General features: G+C 41.6%; 1 protein-coding gene across 1 annotated transcript in view; it reads right to left on the bottom strand.

Annotated features, from left to right (window-relative positions):
- Nucleotides 1-318: 318 nt before the first annotated feature.
- The window catches only part of efcab6 (EF-hand calcium binding domain 6), a 51,112-nt gene continuing 32,527 nt past the window's right edge, over nt 319-18,903 (bottom strand). Inside the window, exons 14-33 of the mRNA XM_053314205.1 lie at nt 18,444-18,578; nt 17,128-17,323; nt 13,669-13,855; nt 12,839-12,963; nt 11,752-11,975; nt 11,596-11,659; nt 11,395-11,513; nt 11,148-11,309; nt 9,750-9,905; nt 8,694-8,904; nt 7,943-8,137; nt 6,530-6,738; nt 6,371-6,448; nt 6,129-6,198; nt 5,739-5,975; nt 5,108-5,317; nt 2,987-3,170; nt 2,709-2,896; nt 999-1,148; nt 319-441 (exon numbers count right to left, since the gene is read on the bottom strand). Coding sequence (XP_053170180.1) covers nt 319-441; nt 999-1,148; nt 2,709-2,896; nt 2,987-3,170; nt 5,108-5,317; nt 5,739-5,975; nt 6,129-6,198; nt 6,371-6,448; nt 6,530-6,738; nt 7,943-8,137; nt 8,694-8,904; nt 9,750-9,905; nt 11,148-11,309; nt 11,395-11,513; nt 11,596-11,659; nt 11,752-11,975; nt 12,839-12,963; nt 13,669-13,855; nt 17,128-17,323; nt 18,444-18,578 — 3,223 coding nt within the window. The remainder of the gene's footprint in view (nt 442-998; nt 1,149-2,708; nt 2,897-2,986; nt 3,171-5,107; nt 5,318-5,738; nt 5,976-6,128; nt 6,199-6,370; nt 6,449-6,529; nt 6,739-7,942; nt 8,138-8,693; nt 8,905-9,749; nt 9,906-11,147; nt 11,310-11,394; nt 11,514-11,595; nt 11,660-11,751; nt 11,976-12,838; nt 12,964-13,668; nt 13,856-17,127; nt 17,324-18,443; nt 18,579-18,903) is intronic.

Here is an 18,903-nt window from a genome sequence, read left to right as displayed (position 1 = left end):
TGATTGGTTTATTTATTTTCTTTGCTGAGAATTAGAGGAGAGTTTTGACACCACTTTCATGTCTGTACCCTAAATATGAAGATAATGATTCACTTAGCTTAGCATAAAGGCTTTAAGTACTTCAAATACCTACAAAAACCAACCTAAACTCTTCATTTTAGTTTGTATTACTCCTTTGTTGTGCATATTAATAAACTAATCTGCAGTTAATAATCAGATTACACAGAGTAGTAGTCACATAGTAAACCTGGGTTCTCTGAGGCTCTTGAGGATCTGGGCCCTGCTTTTCCAGGTTGGTCAGCCAACTGATGTAGAGGGTCAGTGCAGGAAGGCCCACAGGAAGTGATTGTAGCAGATTTCCCCTGCAGTGTTAGCATCATAATAAGAGCTGAGGTGGAAGAACTCCTCTTCTGACAGACTCACACTGAACTGGCGCAGCACCTGCAGGGCAACAACAAGAAGAGTTGGCTGCTGAGTGTGTGTGTGTGTGTGTGTGTGTGTGTGTGTGTGTGTGTGTGGGTGGGTGGGTGGGTGGGTGGGGGGGGATTAGGAGATGTCATCCTTAACCAGATTGCTAATTGTTTCTATCGATTAGCTCAGGAAGCCTGGTCTTCACTAAATTGTACATGAGATAAATGGCAGGGACAATAAAACAGGAGTGTCAGCTGCTGTTCTCCTGGGCCAAAATGTCACTGTGGTCTTGTTTCAACCTTCAGCATAATTGAACAATTAAAATTACTGATTGGCTGTCAAGTGAACAGGTGTGTGTGTATGTGTGTGTGTATCTCTGCAAGCTTGCGCACTGGAGATTTATGGATTTCCAGTCACCCTCCATCATTCTCCCTCCAGACGTTTTGATAGGAGAGACAAAAGTGGAGCTCAAACCGTTTTATCAATAATTCATGAAGCTCCAGTTTATCATGGAGTGTTTGACGTGGCTCACATCCAGCGGAGCAGGTGGAGCTCTGCAGGGTGGAGCGTTGCAGCTGTGGACTCACCTTCCTGAAGTCCTGCACGGAGACGCTTCCTGTGCGGGTGCGGTCGGACGTCAGGAAGCTGCGTCTGATGGAGGACCAGGAGGAGCGAACTGCCTCGTAGATCCTCAGCATGACCTCCACGCAGTCTTTACTCAAGACGCCGTGGATCATCTGAACCGGACCATGCAGAGGAAACACAAACAGTGAAGCATGAACACACATTGTCTCTAATATTTCACTTCTTCACAAGTTGAGACTCAGAACAAAGTGCTTTTTGTTCTGTTATCAGACGTTTCGCCTGTAAACTCGTGTACAGACACACCATCGAATCAGATAAGATGCGGGGGGGAGGGTGGGGGGTGGTGGGGGGGTCTCTCCAATCTTCCACAGATGGTGGGTTCAGTTGAAACAAAGCGCGTCTTTGTGATTCTAAAAGTTACTTTGGAAGGTTGCAGCTTGCAGGTTGCCAGATTAGGCCCTCACCCACACGCTCTACTGAAGCTTGGGGCTTGGCTCCGTCACTCAGCGGGGGGGTGTGGGGGGTCCTTTAAGAACATGCCCACCCGCGTGTCATTGTTTAAAGCTTCATATACACCTCACCATGCCAACACAGCGCTGCTAACCAACGCACTCGCCCAAATTCTCCTGTCATGGGAGGCGAATAGTGGAGAGCCTGAGGGTGGGAGGTCCCTGCTGAGTTTACACAATCTGGCAACCTGCCGTCGCCCATTACATTACCACCCCCTCACACTCCAGACACCCCATCCCCACCCCCAAATACACTTTACTGTAACCTAATTCAAACTTGCAGCCAAAAAAAGTCCAATAGATCAGTGGTTAAACAGGAGCTGCTCAGCATGAGAATGGAAGTAAACAGTAAATGTAGTGAGTGTTTACTGACTGGATATATGAGCAGAGCTACAATGATAAACACCAACATGTGTGCTAATTTACTGTTATTTGGTAGCACTTTATAATGAGTCACTTATATGTTGTAACTAATGGCTCAATGGTTAATTAATATTCATTGTTCAGTAATAGCTCAGTGTAACCTGGAACTTTCTAGAACCTGATCCTTTGAGAACTTGAAGGGTAGGGTGGATTCTGTCCTGACAGCCCTGTGAGCCCCCCACCAGTACCTGGAACCTGATTTAGTACCGCGACTTGAAGGGTGCCGAAATTTAGCTCTCAGAACTTGGCTCCAAAGTGAGCGGAGGACAGGAAACAAAAACAGAACTGAAGACAGTCATGGGTCAGTGAGTTCTCATGGAACGTGGGAAAGCTGTAATACTTTATAAATCGGTTATGATCCATTTATAAGAACAACAGCTGAGTTGCCAGATTGTGAAAAATGTCTCTGGATGTCAAGAGGGGTTGTGAATGTTAAGTCATTAATAAAGAGTAACGACTGTCAAATGCATCTTTCCCTTTCACATTACAGGCTGTTAAATGAGTCAAAGTTTAACTGAAAAAAAATTATATTTTTTATCTTTGGGCTTTGTGAGGATATGATGTCATTCCAGGTCTAAAGAGGAGTTCAAGTGAAGTCATTGGTGTTAAAGTCAAGTTGAGTTCAAAGTCTTTGAAAGATTTGGGATTCAGGTTTGACTTGAATCACAAATCTTTATTACAAATATTATGTCTGCTGGCACATGGATTTGACTCACTGTCTGTGAGAGCTAGTTTAATTAATTTAACACACACTGAAATGTAGAACAGTTCATTTTTTACCGGTGTAACAGGAAGAGGAAGTTTACAACGATCAAACATCCTCCTGGTCTCTGCTGGTCTGAGGTTGAGGAGGAAGTGACGAAGGAAGTTGTGATATGAAACAGCACCTGCATTCATGATGTTCAACTTCACAGCCAGACGCTCAAACTGCACCTGACTCACATTTATATTGAGAGATTGGAGGATCTCTGCAACACACACACACAGAGTCAGAGCTGTTATGTTGTCTACATGATGATGAAGGAGGAACAGCTCAGTGTGTTTAGTTTGCAGCTCACCCAGGAAGGACACAGCACTGATGTGTCCCTCTTGCTGAGGATCTTCCTGGCTGCAGTTCTTGTGGATGTCCTTCCAGCAGCGCTGCACCTCCCCACGCAGCCTCCTCTCTGTGATGCCCGGCAGGCTTCCTGTTCCAGGCCTCCCTGCTGAGGCACCATGCTTGGAGCTACACTGGGAAGCAGACTGGGAGAGAAAGGAGGAGGGTCAGGAGAGAGCAGCACAGCTACTATAAAGACACGTGTCATCTCAGGTTGTTAAAGGGCAGTGAGGAGAAAACAGCTGATTCTAACCCTAGAGTGCATCTTTATTCAATCTGATCAGCCAGCTGAATGTTCTACAGTGTCTAACACCAAACTCACACAGAACTGAAAGATGAATCCTCTGCTATGAAATCAAGACAGTTTATGATTTACATATATTGGCCACCACACTCCTTATTAACTCAGGTTCTAAGCTGAAATGTGCTTTGTGTTATATCTGCAGCCTCAAAACATCAGCCCAGAAATTTAAATGAGTTCTTCAGACAAAATTAAACATGTGTCAGCTCATGACATCATCATCTTCTAACACTTCTACAAACACTAAGTCTCCATTAATCAGTCTGACCTGTTTTAATGAGTGTTTCTTATTGTTTTACTGTTATTGTGTCTTATTCTCTTTAATCTGTGATATCTATAGGAATCTGGTTCACTGACAATGAGTCTGCTGTGTTCTGTCTGTTTTGCTGCAAGACTAATTTCCTATGATGGACAATAAAGACTTTCTACAAAATATACAGTGGATGCACTCATGGTTCCATGTATACATCTGCACGGTCATAAATCCTGTGTTGCATCGATCATTTGTATAATTTGAGTTAAACATCACACCTCACTGGACTGTATCTGGTTTTTACTTTAGAATTTTAGGTAACAGAAAATATGCTGGCTGTTCTATGAATGTCAAATATCTCCTACACTGTTCAGATCAGCTGCTAAACAAACGTGAGGTGAGAAATAGTCCAGTAGGTTACACATATGATGAAATAACTGTACATGTACTTAAACACAGACTGTGTGCAGAAGATTATTTGCCTCTGTGTGCATTCATGATTTGGAGTTTTTAACCTCGAGGTGAGCGCACATTTTTCCAACCAAGTTGAAACATTTTCAACTTGCATGAACACATTAATGTGCTGCACTGAGTTCATCTGCAGTGGTGGAAGAATTATTGCCATCTTTTACTTGACTAAATGTAGCTACGCCACAGCAATAGAAATCTTACAGTACATAAGCATTGGCTGTAAAATATATTTAAAGTACCAAAAGTAAAAGTATAGTACAGATGTACAGCAGCAGTAAACGCTTCATCACTCCTGGAATTTTTCATATTTAATTATCTTACATTTTGACTAACAGTATAGGAACATATAGATTATAGAACACATTACCTGTTTAACATGTAAAATCTGTTTCACTGTTTAAATGTTAAATGTGGCATCAGTGGCCCCAAAAAATGACATTTCATCCCTACAGTACTTTGTTGATCTGAAAGCTAATTAGTAACTATAGCTTTGAAATAAATGTATTGGAGTAAAAAATACAATATTTCCTTCTGGAATGTAGAGGAGTGGAAGTATAAATAGACATAAGAGCTTGGTTCTCCCTGAGGTTTCTTTCTATTTAAGGTTAGTTTTTCCTTGCCACTGTCACTAAGTGCTGCTCATGAAGGAATGTTGAATCTCTTTAATTTACATTTAAACAGTACGGTCTAGACCTGCTCTGTGTATAAAGTGCCTTGAGATGGCTTTTGTTGTGATTTGGCGCTATATAAATAAAGATTGACTGATTGATAAAAAAAACCTCAAAAATGTCCGTGAGTGCAAGACATGTCTGAAAGCTGGAGAATCACATTCTTATTTGTATCAGTCACATACTGCAGTATTTGAATGTTTTTTCTTTTCCAAACTGAGTGTGAAGCTGCTCGTTTAAACTGCAGCATTCAGCTAAAACATGAATTAAATCATGTTTTGTCAGCAGCTCAAATTAAAACTCACATGATTCATTGCTGAGACATTTGGAAGTTTAATACAAAATTTCACTAGTGTTTTTAATCTACAGTATTTATATAATGAGCTGTACCTTAGAGCGATGCAGAGTGGCACCTGCAGTGTTTGTGTAATGATATCGTGTTGAGGCTGGGAGCTCGGGGGAAAGAGACGGGACCCTGTTGTTGGGACTCTGTGCTTCCGTGTGGGCGGTCCTACCCAGTGCACCAAAACGCTTCACAAACTCTCTGAACTGCAGCTTCCCCTGGTCCTGCACAGCCATCTGACTCCACACACACTCAAACTGAGAAGCAAAAAAAAAGAAGAAAAAAAAAGCACACATGCAAATAATCATCCTCACTGAGGGGGGGACTGATACCCCCAAAGCAAGTTGCACACAACACGTAAATTGGCTTTCCAGACGACTACTCTCTCACGCAGTCAGTAATTATCAGCAAAGATAAATTAGATTTTGATTAGAATAATTAAAGAAAACATATCAGACTAAAAAAGAACCGAACTGGCAAATGTAGCAAAAATGTAGATTCATCTTCTCATTTGTAAGCATGGACTGATGCCAGTGTGTGTTGTTTCAGCTTGAAAGCACAGGCAGATATGTTGGAAATGTTCTTGTTGTCTTCAATGTCTCCACTTGGGATTCTCTGGATTAGAAAGTTGTGAAATAATTAGCAGAAATAATAATAAACACATTTTTCTGGCTTCACCTGATCATGTGTGAGTGTCGGGCAGTGGCCAGTACAAAGCTGTCTGAAGTGCTCTTTAGTGATGGTGCTGCTGTTGGAGGAGTCCAAATCCAGCACATCTTTGGTGAGTTCATACAAGTGGCCTGAGAAGACTTCCTGGATCTGCTGGAGAACCACAGTGACTCCAGAGGTGTCGCTCTGGACTACAGATGTGGTTTTAGGCCTTTCCCTGGTCCTGCTCAGACACCTCTCTGACATCTACAGCAGAAACAAACACAACACACACACACGTTTAAGGTATGGACGACCTACAATTAGAAGGGTGGCTCCACATTTAGGGAAATCATTTATTTGAGTGAGACATTATCACTATGATACTGTCTGGCACAAAGGCCTCCTAATGAAACTCACAAAGGTGCTCCCTGCCTGGGCAACAGCAATAATAAAAACTCTGCTGACCAACCGGAGGTTCAGAGTCCACCTCGGAGAGAACACGAGCGCATGGAGAACACAGACAAATGGTCTCCTGCAAGGCTCAGTCCTAGCTCCAACTCTGTTCAACCTCTACACAAACGACCTACCCACCACCAAATCCCGCAAATCTGTCTGGCATTCCAAGCACCAGATTTTGACCCACTGGAGCAGGTGCTCACCTTGCTAAACTGGACCAGTTCTGCAAAACCTGGCGCCTAAAACCAAGCCCAGGAAAAACGGTCTCCAGTGTATTCCATCTGCACAATGCAAAAGCTGCCAGAGAACTTAACATCCATCTGAGCGGACTCAAGCTGGAGCATGCCTCTAATCCAACCTACCTTGGAGTGATCCTTGACAGGACCCTATCCTTCAAGGAACATCTAAAAGGGACGGCAGCTAAGGTGAAGTCAAGGAATAACCTGCTCTGCAAGCTCACTGGTGCAAAATGGGGGGCGGCAGCCTCCACACTGCGCACCTCAGCACTGGCCCTTGCATATTCTGCAGCAGAATATTGTGCCCCTGCCTGGTCCAGGTCATCCCATACCCACTACGTGGACACCCAGCTCAACACAACCATGAGAACCATAACCGGGACCATTCGCTCAACACCACTCCCCTGGCTCCCTGTCTTATCAAACATACCCCCTCCACATATCCGGCGAGCAGCACTCACTCAAAGGATGCTTCAAAAGTCCAAAGACTCTCCCCATCTACCAATCCATAAAGACATCTACAACCCACCCACTGCTCGACTTCCATCCAGGCGGCCAATTTGGAAGAACACCCTACCAGCTGACTTCACCATCCAATCAGCTTGGAGAAACGAATGGGAGTCCAAGGAGGTCCCAAACAAACATCTGGTGTCAGACCCCAACCAACAGGTTCCTCCCAAGGAGACAGTGGTCTACGCTAAGTCGTTTCAGGACTGGACATGGCCCCTGCTTGGCCAGCCTTCACAAATGGGGTAGTAGCCCAAGCCCACTGTGTGCTTGTGGAGAGGAGCAGACTATGGAGCACATCATAGAAGTTTGTCCTCTCCAAAGACTGAAAGGAGGATTAGTCACCCTCCATACAGCAGACCAGGAGGCAACTGCTTGGCTTAAAGACTTTGCATTCGCTAAATAAAAAAATTAATAAAATAGTGAGACATTATCAACATGAATCTAACCTGTGATTTAACTAGAGTTGGGTGCTTTAAATCTAACTGCTTTTAAACTGTCACAGCATTCAAACCTGCACTGTAAAACCACACACTAAAAAAGGTATGAATTTATATTTGACACTTTTTGGTTTGATGATGGCGCTCCTGAGTTTTGTATGAATCATTGGCAGCCTGCCAGATGCTCTCAATCAAACACAGACATCAACACACACTTCCATTGGCTGATATTTCCCCAAATTCCCTATTTTCTTCATTGTTATACTTTAAAAAAAAGTACAATAAAAGTATCTTTATATAAAGGTATGTTTTTATTGTTTAGACTTATGTGCCCAAGTAAAAGCAAATATGTAGTATACAAATAAGCATGCTGTTTAAGTAGCAGTGGGTATATATGTGAATATGAGTATGTTTATATGTGTACTACTGTATGTGTATACTGTCTGAGGTGCTGGGATATGTAAGGGTTGACTCTGACACTCAGATCATCCCCATGTTATGTGTTTTGTGCAATACATGTAAAAAATCATCACTAACAAACAGTGACTAAGTGTAGATCTCAACTTTAATCTGTGGTGTCTGCCTCTCTTACCACGGGGCTCTGTGACTGAAACTTGCTGAGGAAGTCCTTCCAGTTAACGGTGCAGTTCTCACTGTTTAACTCCAGTCTGGTCAGCATGTGTCTGAACTGTTTGTCTGACAGACGGGCACAAAAATTCTCCAGGACCTGACGAAAGTCCAGAGCTCGGACCGTCCCTGTGCTGCTCTGATCGAAGGCAGAGAATGCCTGCAGGAGAGGAGAAGACACAGGATGATGATCTCACACACACACACACACACACACACACACACACACACACACACAAACTGTAATACACAGTTTTCTTATGCAATGAGGGATTATTTACATCTGGCTAATCTATTGGCTACTGATCATCTTACTGCTTGTGTGTCTCACATCATTGATTGACAATTACAAGTAGAACAGCACAATTTGCAATTTGTTACAAAGCCAGTTTTCTGTGTAAACAAAGTCAAACATACACTTTTTTTAGAATGTGTAGTGATTTCTTTTAGAATGTAGTAACTGGGTAGTAAAACAGATAGTGGAAGCTACTCGGAGCTTGCCCCGAAGAAATGTGTAGTACACACTGCTGAAAACAAAGTCTTCCTCACTGCTGTGTGTGTGTGTGTGTGTGTGTGTGTGTGTGTGTGTGTGTGTGTGTGTGTGTGTGTGTGTGTGTGTGTGTGTGTGTGTGTATTGGAGATGCATTGAAGCCTACAGAGTTTCAAAGACAGACTGATATCAAAGGGGCATGCAGCATGTGGGTGTAAAGCTTCACCTTAGACAGGTTAGGTGCTGAGGCAGTGACCAGTTCCTGCATCCTCACCAGAGCCGTGTCTGGACTGAGGCCGTTCAGAGATTCTATCTGTCCAATAGCTTCAGGGGTAGAAGGAGAAGGCTCATTCTTCTTCTCTGCTTTATGGTTCAACACAGACAGTAAGTCCATGTAAGAAATCCTCCTGTTGTTATCGGTCATGGAAACCTTGAACCTAAAAGGGAAATGAAAGAGGAGCTGCTCAGCTTTAAGCCATGCAAACAGTGAGGCTGTTATATGTTGAACAGATAGTAATAATACCCAGAGAATGAATCCCTAAAAATTTTCTCCAGCACCTCCTTGAGGTTCACATTTCTGGTTTTGGGTGATATCTTAATAACTAATAATAAATTGCTATGGATATTCAAGGTCTCCATATTGTCATAACTAGTGATGTCTGTTACTGTTTCTTTATTCTCTCATGTTGATTTGAATGGTTTCTTTGTTTTGATTGTAAGTGTTTAAAAGGGGTAGGACTAGTAAAGTTCTACCGTTTGTATTTGTATATATTTTACTTACATATTTTCACATGTAAATAAATAAAAACTACAAAAGCTAACACTTTTGATTTAAGACCAAATAGCTGAAAACAGTTCCATCAGCCTCAGCTGTATACAGTATAGCACAGCATAGCATGACTTTAGACTCAATGTCGTTATTCCTTTTACTTATACTGTTTGTCACCGAAAATGTGAAAAAATGTTTATCTAAAATGTTCTGGTTTGAAACACACAGTGGAAACACTAGGTAGATCCCTACAGGTTCTTACAAGATCAAGATATGGGAATCTCCATGGTTACAGGTCACCACTACAGTGGAAAAGAGCTACAAAACTGTTTATGAATGTTTTTTTCAAGTATTAGCACATAAGTAGTCACATATTTATTGAATCTGAGGGAAGGCATAAAGTCAAATGTTACAGTATTTTTTAAGAGGCCTGAAGCATCTATCAAAGCCTTTCATAAGATACAGATACAGATACAGTGTGTCTCTATGCAGGAAGTGAAAGCTGTGTTTGACCTGTGGAGGTGATTTATGAGCTGCTCTCTCTGGATGAAGCACCTGCAGGAGTGGAACAGGTTGAGCAGCTCCTCTACCGTCACTGTGCCGTCTCCTCTTCTTTCTAGACCAATCAGAGCATCACTCAGCTCCTTGTAGTTATCCTGTAAAACCTGTCTGTGGACAGCACAACATAGATTTTATAGAACTGCTTATGTTCCCTTTTTTAACATCCACTGCTTTTATCAGTGAGACATTTCTGTTGAGTGTGTTCTGAAAAGGCCTCTCCACTACTCAAGCCTCTCTCTCTGCTTTCCTAAAGTCTGTTTACACCAATAAATCACCAAACCTATACTGTAGCTACACATGAGTGTTAGGGTGAATTAATGAGGCACGGTGCATTTGCAATATCTATCAAGGCTCAATTATACTCACAGCATGTGCAAAATGTTTCTACACTGGCTTAAATGTTTGTTTATCCAAACCCCCCGGGGAAAAGAAGCCCATTCAGGAGAGTAATATACCAGGATATGAAAAATTGAAATGTATTGACGCTCCGAGATTCAGACCAAAGCCTGAAAACTAAAATATGTAAATATCCATCATTCCATAAAATACATAATGGTTTGTCTTTTAAAGTCTGTGTGGTTTAATTTTTAGTGCAAATGTTCTGCCTGAGTCAGTACAGAAACAAGACCGAGTGTGTGTGTGTGTGTGTGTGTGTGTGTGTGTGTGTGTGGTTTCTTTTAGCATTATGTTTTATAGGTTGCAAAAGAGAATCAATGTTAATTCAAGTTAGTATTTACTGTTATAGCTGGATGTATGTACTTTGTCATCATATTAAAACTTGTGTGTTTCAGATGCATTAACTATAAACCTTTACGCTTCTCTACTTTGAAGACTAAGTACGTAGGCTTTACTGGTACCCCCCCTTTCCTGGTTCTAGCCTTACCTCACTGACCTGAAGTAATTAGTTACCATTGAGGGTTCTATACTTAACCCTGCTGAGTCCTTTTATTCATCATCTCCATGCTTCCTCTGGCTCAGATAATCTGCTGTTCAGGACTTTGTTACACCTCTATGCAGATGACACCTGACTGTACCTTGACCCTAAACCTTCCTCCTGGCTCCTCCTTTCTACACTCACCAATTGCCGTGATGACATTACAAAAACTGGATCACAACAAACATTAAACTTAACACTAACAAAACTAATCTCATGGGTGTCTGATCTGAGACTCTGAAGGGTCAGCTATTTAGTTCTGATCACTCATCACAAATAACCTGGGCTCAGCTGCCTTTTACAAAGGCCTAGTTTTTGTTGTTAGGCAATTAAAAAAAACAACTTGTTTCCTCCATTAATAATGTGGGCTAAATCATCCTAAATGGCACACAATGCTCTGCTTCTCTTTCTCTTACTCGATACATTGCGGTGAGGTAGTATCAGAGACATCTGGTCTGCTGGCATCCTTTAGGACAACAGTCTCTTTCAGTATCTGGCCTTGTCTCACATCATGATTAAAGCCCAGTCTTTCCAGGAAGTCACAAACCGCCACAGACCCCTTCCCCTCTGGATCATACCTGTTGAAATGAAGTTAAAAACAGTCACAGGCACTGAATGAGCACTACTGTATGATGTGTAATATTGTGATTGTGATGCTCTTACCTCAACCAAAGCTGTTCAAACTCGTTGGATGTTAAAGGCAGAGAATAGGTGTAGAGAAGCTCCCTCAAGCTCGTTTTATCTATCCAACCCTGGCCGTCGGTGTCACAGTGACACAACATCTGATGAGAAAGAGAGAGGTAGAGGTAGGTTTGTTCTTTCAGAGGATCTTTCTATGAGTGCTCTATGTGAGTTCATACTGACCTTACACATGTCTGCCCACTTGTAATGTGCCTCACAGGCCAGCAGATCATGGAGCTGCCCTTGTCTGTCAGGAGAGACAGAAAAGTAAAACGTATGCACACTAAAGACTCACTTTTCCTCTTAGTAAAATATCAGAAATGATCAAATCACACTCACATAGTAGCAGTTTGTGTCCCATGCTTGCCTTTATTTTCTACAACACTGACAAACTCTGCGTAATTGAGGTTGCCTCCAGGCTGCAGACCAATCAGATGCAGCAGCCTCTGGTACTCTCCCTCCTGGCACATAAATCCCAGACTGTTGTACAACACTCTGAAATCATGGCAGTCCACCACGCCTTTACGCTTCCTGTCCATCAGGCGAAAGGCTGTCAGGTTGTCCTAATGGAGAGAGACAGCGCTTGAAAGGTTGTTTGTACTGTGGTGGTCGTTTGCAAATATATGCTATTAGATCCTAAAACATTATTTCACATCTCAAGAAATTAAGGTCATAATCCTCAGGATTTCGGTTCTGGTTGATTTGGCGACATTTGTGGTTACTGGTAATGGCAATGGCGAGTGTGTTTTTACCACAGCTCACACATCTATTGGTCAGTGGCTTGAACAGCTGCTCTGTGGGAAATGCAACAGTTGAAGAGCAACATGGGCATCTTCTTACAGACCAGTCAGACATAGTTTTTGTTTCAAATTACAAAAATAAAAAGGGGTTTAGTCTGGTCTCTGTCATCTTCTACAGCCACATGTGCACTCTTTACATCTGTTAATATGTACCAGCACTTTGATCCTTCAGGAAGTTTCACTTACTTTCCAACCCATTGGGGATGTCACTGCATACAGTGACATGTATATGGGAAGTGTTTGGTTTGGAGGTACGAAAAGGATAAAGAAGCAATCATCAACACGAAGCAGCTGAGGTCAGTGCAGCTGGAAACTGTAATGTTTCATATTTCATGTTGGCTCTGTGCACCAGCCACAACTGTATATTTGAGGAGGTTTGCAGATAAATGTGTGAGAGTACCAAGACCAGTGTGAGAATGATAAAGCACCCTGAAAAGGACAATGTAGATGTGATGCACATCTGTAATAATGAGGTCATTATGAAATGACATTACAGATGCCCAGCACAGGCTTTCTGTCTTTAGCATCATGTCGATGCAACATTTCCTGTAAATAAATCTAAGGGGAAAGAACCATCATCCTTTTCAGTCTTTTTCTGTCTGTGAGCAGGAGAACATCTTGCTCACCTTGTGGATGATCTTGATCCTGGTCTTCATGGCCGCCAGGCACTGCTCAGCAGAAGTGAGCAGTGTGAAAACCTCTTTTTCACCAGAACCCTCAGAGTCCTGCTGTCCATCTCTAGCTGTGGCCTCTGCACACACCACAGAGAAACTAGTGCTGTCATTTCTGTCCTTTTAATCAGCCACACAACCAACTGCTTCCCTCCAATTCCTACTTTGTGAGGGAATTATGAAACAAATTGGCATTTCTGTTCCATTTGGTGGATTATTTGAGTGCTCTTCATGTGTGGCAAGCACACTGGGCATTTAACAGCCTGACCTAATTTACATTAGGTGTTACATTAATTACAAACACACTTGTCCTCTAAATCTAGGAAATACATCTTTATGCCTTGCAAACATGACTAACTTTATGTTCTGGCTTTGTTTAATGATTCTTCTTTTTTTTGTTATTCTTTCTACTGTTTCTTTTTTATAGAGGATACAAATTAGAGTGATGCCCTGCTGCTCTGTTTTCTGCTTCCAAAGCACATAATTAGCCCAAACAAGCAGAAATGAGTGTGATTCTGAATCTGCATGCTTCCCCCCTCTGCTAATGAGAGACGAAGAGGCTCACTCTTACTCTATTTATAATCCACAATGATTTCTCCAATGGCTCATGTGCTAAGAAAGACATCATTTTACAGGAAGCAGGGGGCTTATGTTTGATCGCTGTGGGTGGGGTAGAAGTTGGGATGCATGGCAAGATGGAGAGGAGGGGGACGGGAGCCTGGTGGGGAGTAGGAAGGGATTTTTGAAATCTCTATTTAAGCATTGAAAACCCTGCCATGCAGAACTGATGGGATTGCTGACGCTGCTGCTGCTGCTGGTCAAGATGTTCTGGCTGTCGTCTTCACGTCTTTCCTCACCCTCGTACTTCCTCTGGAACGCCTGGCACTCAATCCGTCCGTCTATGAGGCCAAGCAGTTCGATGAATTTGTTGAAATTCTCATTGTCCAAGATGATCCAGCTGTCCTCTAATATCTGGAGGGGGGGCAGCAGGAGAGAAAGCAGAACACATTAGAAAATGTGAGCAGCCTCCTGCGCTTTGCTTCAAGCCGGTTTGCATCTACTTTTCACAGAATCACTCTCCGTGTACAACAGGTGCATGAAGAAATTTGACCTGTTTCTTTGATTAACCAACTGCTGCACGGCGAGGACAAAATATAACAGCACACCTCACTGTGCTTATACACTAAAACATATATTTGATACAAATATATTAAATACAATTTGGAACTTATTTTCATGGTTTTGGCCATTATTTCTCATCCTGTTCATATGTGAAAGTGGAAACAAAAAAAAATTACGTGGTACACAAGCAGGTTGTAAACAAACTTATTTAAATACTTAGGACATAATAAATCGGCATGTTGCATCCACGGAAGCAAGCAAACAAGTATATCATGGTATGGAAAAAGCCAAACAACCATATCATCATGTTCATATCTGAAGACTCTTAATGTGGCGTTGCAGTCAATGTACTGTATGTGGTGAGGTGACAGGAAAGGCTTCTTCCACTGACTCCACAGGTCAGACAGAGCACAACTGTATTCATTTTCAAGATACCTCTCTGACACACTGCACTGCTCACAGTAATGGTTTCCACTGCATGTTTAACTTTCAGGACATTAATATACACTGCCAGCCTCCTTAAAATCCCAATAACTCTGCTCAACTCCAGAGAATCCTGTTTTTAAAATACAGCATTCTTCATTCCCCCACATACATAGATACATACCTAATAGAGGGCTTGACCTAAGTGTTTTTATTATCGAACATATTGACTTTGGTAAGGAGTGATACCTCTTCTAGCAGTGCTATGCCTTTAAAAGCACCTTGCCTCATGTGTAGTGTTGTAGAATGGATCACTGCCTGGGTTCCTGCTCATGCTATTAAAACTAGCTGCCTTTTTATCAGATTGACTGATTAGGACAGTGTAAATGTCTCTGGACTGTACAGCCTCAGACAAGTATTTAAGCTCCTGAAGTGCGTCCACCATCAGCCAGAGGTTTCTAATAAAGGCAAGTGGACTCAACCTTGCTGCTAGCCCCTCATAAATAAATCTTTCATTTGATTTGGTTCACATCTTTACTTGGTTACTTACTGTTCTTAAAGATGAAGCCACCCACCTCATCCCTAACACTCAACCAATCCCTCTCAAACATACACATACCTTCAGGTTAGGTTCTTTGTTGATCATACAGACAGTAGAGCTTGTCAAGAATAGCTGTGAAGTGGTTGATCTGTGTGCAAGTCCCAGGCCTGGGAACTTACTTTTCAGTTTTGAGTGGCTACCATTAATAGAGGCTCTGTCTGAGCAGAAAGCCACCAGACAGTGTTTAAGAAAAGCATCAGGAAGGCCTCGTTTCAGCAGGCAGGTCAGTAATTCACTGCTGATTCCATCTGCAGTTGTATTCTCTCACTCTAAAGAATAAGGTCAACAGCTCAGAGCTATCTGACATTCTGAGGAACACAATGAGACAAGACTTTCTACTTAACAAAGGTGCTTTCTTTCCACAATAACAGTGAGCTTTGGTTGGGTGACTCTGATACTTTTGATATGAAATGTAAAATGTGTACATGTGGCTGTATGAGTAGGTGAAGAACACAGCCAGCGTTTACACCATATATCATCTGTAGCTCTGTTAGTCCTGGATGATCACAGTGCGGTTGCTCATTTTCTATATATGTCTAATATATATATCTAATATATCTGCACTGCACACTGTATTATAGCTCTGTTTTAAACTGTAAATCATGCAAAATATAAACCTGTAAATGTGCATCATTGTAGAAAATGATTGGGAATAAGTTCAGGCTGCTCCACTCTGTCAAACTGCTGCTGCAAGAGACAACAAAGTAGTTGCACTGCTTTACAAACCAACATATCACACACATGCAATGTTTGATTGATTTAATGATGCTGGTGTTTAAAAGTAAGTAGACATAAAGAGAGAGAAAGAAAGAAAGAGAGGAGTGAAAACTGAAACTTTACTTTGTAATTTCATCCCATTCATTTATCAGTGAAGAGTATGGAACTACACACTGACAGCCAGATTTGTTTTCTATAGTAATAAATGACAGCAAAATAATGAGCGTACTTGTCCCAATTCAGAGTAGCAGTGGCAGTAAACTTTAGACAGAATGATGAGTGAGTGAAACACAATAAGAACCTGCATGTTGGAGTGTGTGATGATTCACAGATCCAACCTTTGCTTTCCGTTTAACAAGCAGAAACATTGATGCTGACAGCTTTTATCAAGCAACAGGTGTATCTTTTATTTTTAGAATCTAATTATTGCTATTGCAGCTTCTCCTACTGTGTGTGTTTTTGCTTGTTTTCTACCAAGAGTCTTCACTCTCTACACGCCCTACTTTTCTCTGCTTGTATGAAGGTTCATAAACAATATGTCCCCCCCCCCCCAAAACTCCCTGAAACAATTATCAGACTCTGGCAAACTAGACCTAGACTCTAAACCTGTTGATCAGTCAATATCCTAAAGGAAAAAGCAAGAGATTGCAATATAAAAGGAGCTGCTGTATACTTCTGAAGCACATGTGGTTTGGCTCCACATGATGTAACTGAGGAACAAATGAAAACTGCTTTTGTGTTGCTGAAACAGTTGGAGTATTTCCAACATTTATGGATCAGCAGTTGCCACTAAAATTGATATTCTAGTATATTTCTTCTTGTCAACAAAGTGAGCCCAGAGTTCTGTTGTTGTCCAAAACCTATTAAAACATGGCCACGGCGGTTCATTTTGACTCATGGTGACAGTATAAGAAAAATCAAGAGCAAAGTCAGTAGGATTCATAGTCTGGGAACAGTTGGAGTTGGTGTTGGTGTTGGTACCCCCCCCCCCCCACCCCACACACACACACACACACACGCACCTTTAAAATAATTCCTCTCCTTTTCTGTTAATTTATTACTTCAAAATCCATGGTCCAAGCTGCCTGTTGCATGAAATGTTTCATATTCATTAGCATGTAGCTTATCCGCTTGGCTGGCTGCTGACTAGGAAAAGCAGAACGCAAGCCAGCCCTCCTGCTGGCTAAAAACCAGCCGAAGACATCCCATGAGTCAGACTGCATATACAGTAGACACAGTAGGATGAAATTCAACTATACACTTCAGTAAAAAAAACAAATGTATATATACTATGTTAAAATCTGCATGCACATTGGTAGGGTTTAGTATGTTGACCATGCTGTGGAGATACTTATGTAGTTTTTATTTGAACCCTCCTCACCTTCCGTATATCTGCCTCTGACAGTGTCCCGTCACAGCTGTAGATGATGGCCTGGATGCGATGGATGAGGCTTGTGTGACGTTGCTCTAACCTTGATCGCATCCTCTTGAAAACAATGTCCAAGATACTGCAGGTGTCTCGACTGCCCCGCTGTGCCCTGACTGACTGCAGGGTACACTGAGGTGATGTGCTTGACCTGTGGGGGAGATTGATGAGTATTAACACACCTGTTGTGAAAGGGACTATAAATAAGAGATGATGTAGTTGTGGTAAAGAGTCTGCTTGCACATGTCCCATTGATCAAAAGAACTAGAGTTAAAACCAGTTCCAAGTCCAGAGTGAGACCAGAGAATCATGCTGTAATCAAACCTAAGGCTAAGAATGCCTTATATATGAAAAGGAATACCTAGAATAAATAAGCTAAATAAATAACCATATATTTATATATGAAACATACTACATACTATGTGTGTTACCTCATTTACTTTCAGGGAACAGGAGTTATAATCATAACATTTAGTTTCTGACACAATTGTTTTCTCCACAGTCTGGATGTTAAATCTCTGTGTGGAGTAGTTAACTAAACCTAATAAGAATTACTGGCTACCTTTCGAGTCAAATCCGCAAACTTCATTTCTTGTATTATAATTATAAGAAATGCATCACTTATTCAAAAAAAAAAAAATCAGAAACACATAATTGTGTTAAGTGGAATTTTTGCCAGGAAACGCAATGCTAGTATCAAGCTAGCCAGAGATATCCAAGGTGACAGCTCAGAATGTGATTGGATCGTAAGGATTTATGATTGATTTAATGTTTTACAAAGTTTAAGTTTATGTTACTGAAACAAATTAAACAGAAACATTTTTAACCTTTATATTAATGATATGCTGATGCTATTTTAAACATATAACTGCTTTCATGGATTCTCACATTACAGTGTTTAATGCAGGTTATACAAGTCAGGCTTGTTCAACCTGCATTCGTCTATACCAAAACCTCTCTACTTGTGGCACTGACATGTCTTGGCTGTTATCATGCCCAATTAGACGTGCTATTTTCCTTCTGGAAAGACAATAATGTAACTTTTCAAACCAGCCTTTGATTTGGGGTGACATTCACTCCTTCAACTGAAAAACCATCCCAAGCACAACATAGAAATACTGGTTATGACTCAATGAAGGCTAAAGCTTCAGAGTACAGGTGCCAGGTTACAGTTTGAGAGTAGAACAATCAGATACAGTGAATAAGACACATTGATGGGAGTTAATGGTACAGTCAGTACAGCATGTTTCCATCACTCTCTCTACACTCACCTCTCAGTATGGGAGTAGCAGGAGGAGGGTGTGCTTTCATCTGTTAGTGGTGCTCCCAGGTATCTGAACAGGTCTATGTAGGAAACCAACCTGGAAGAGCTGCCAGGTGTAGAGCTAGAGAAGGACCCACAGAGCCTGGAAACACAAAGAGAAAACCCCATATGACCAGTTTTATCTTTTATTAGCAGGTCTAACATTCTACATATCATATTTGTAAGATGTTCTATTTTACAGTTTAAGCATTCAGAGTTTCTGGTACTGGCAGAAGTAAAAGGCTGATGGTCAAGACTGGGTCAAACCTAGTAAATAGGTATATATGGGCTTTGGAGTGGCTAATTTATTACAGGGATAATTATTGGTGTGTATAATGTGAATTCCTGGATATTAAAGAATGTCATTTCTGTTGTGGTCCCACTAATATGTATTGTTAAAGTGTACTGAAGTAGCATCACATGAGATG

This window comes from Scomber japonicus, chromosome 23, assembly GCF_027409825.1.
Source record: "Scomber japonicus isolate fScoJap1 chromosome 23, fScoJap1.pri, whole genome shotgun sequence".
Classification (NCBI taxonomy): Eukaryota; Metazoa; Chordata; class Actinopteri; order Scombriformes; family Scombridae; genus Scomber; species Scomber japonicus.
The sequence above is the reverse complement of the archived record's forward strand: the minus strand, read 5'-3'. Positions and strand labels throughout refer to the sequence as shown.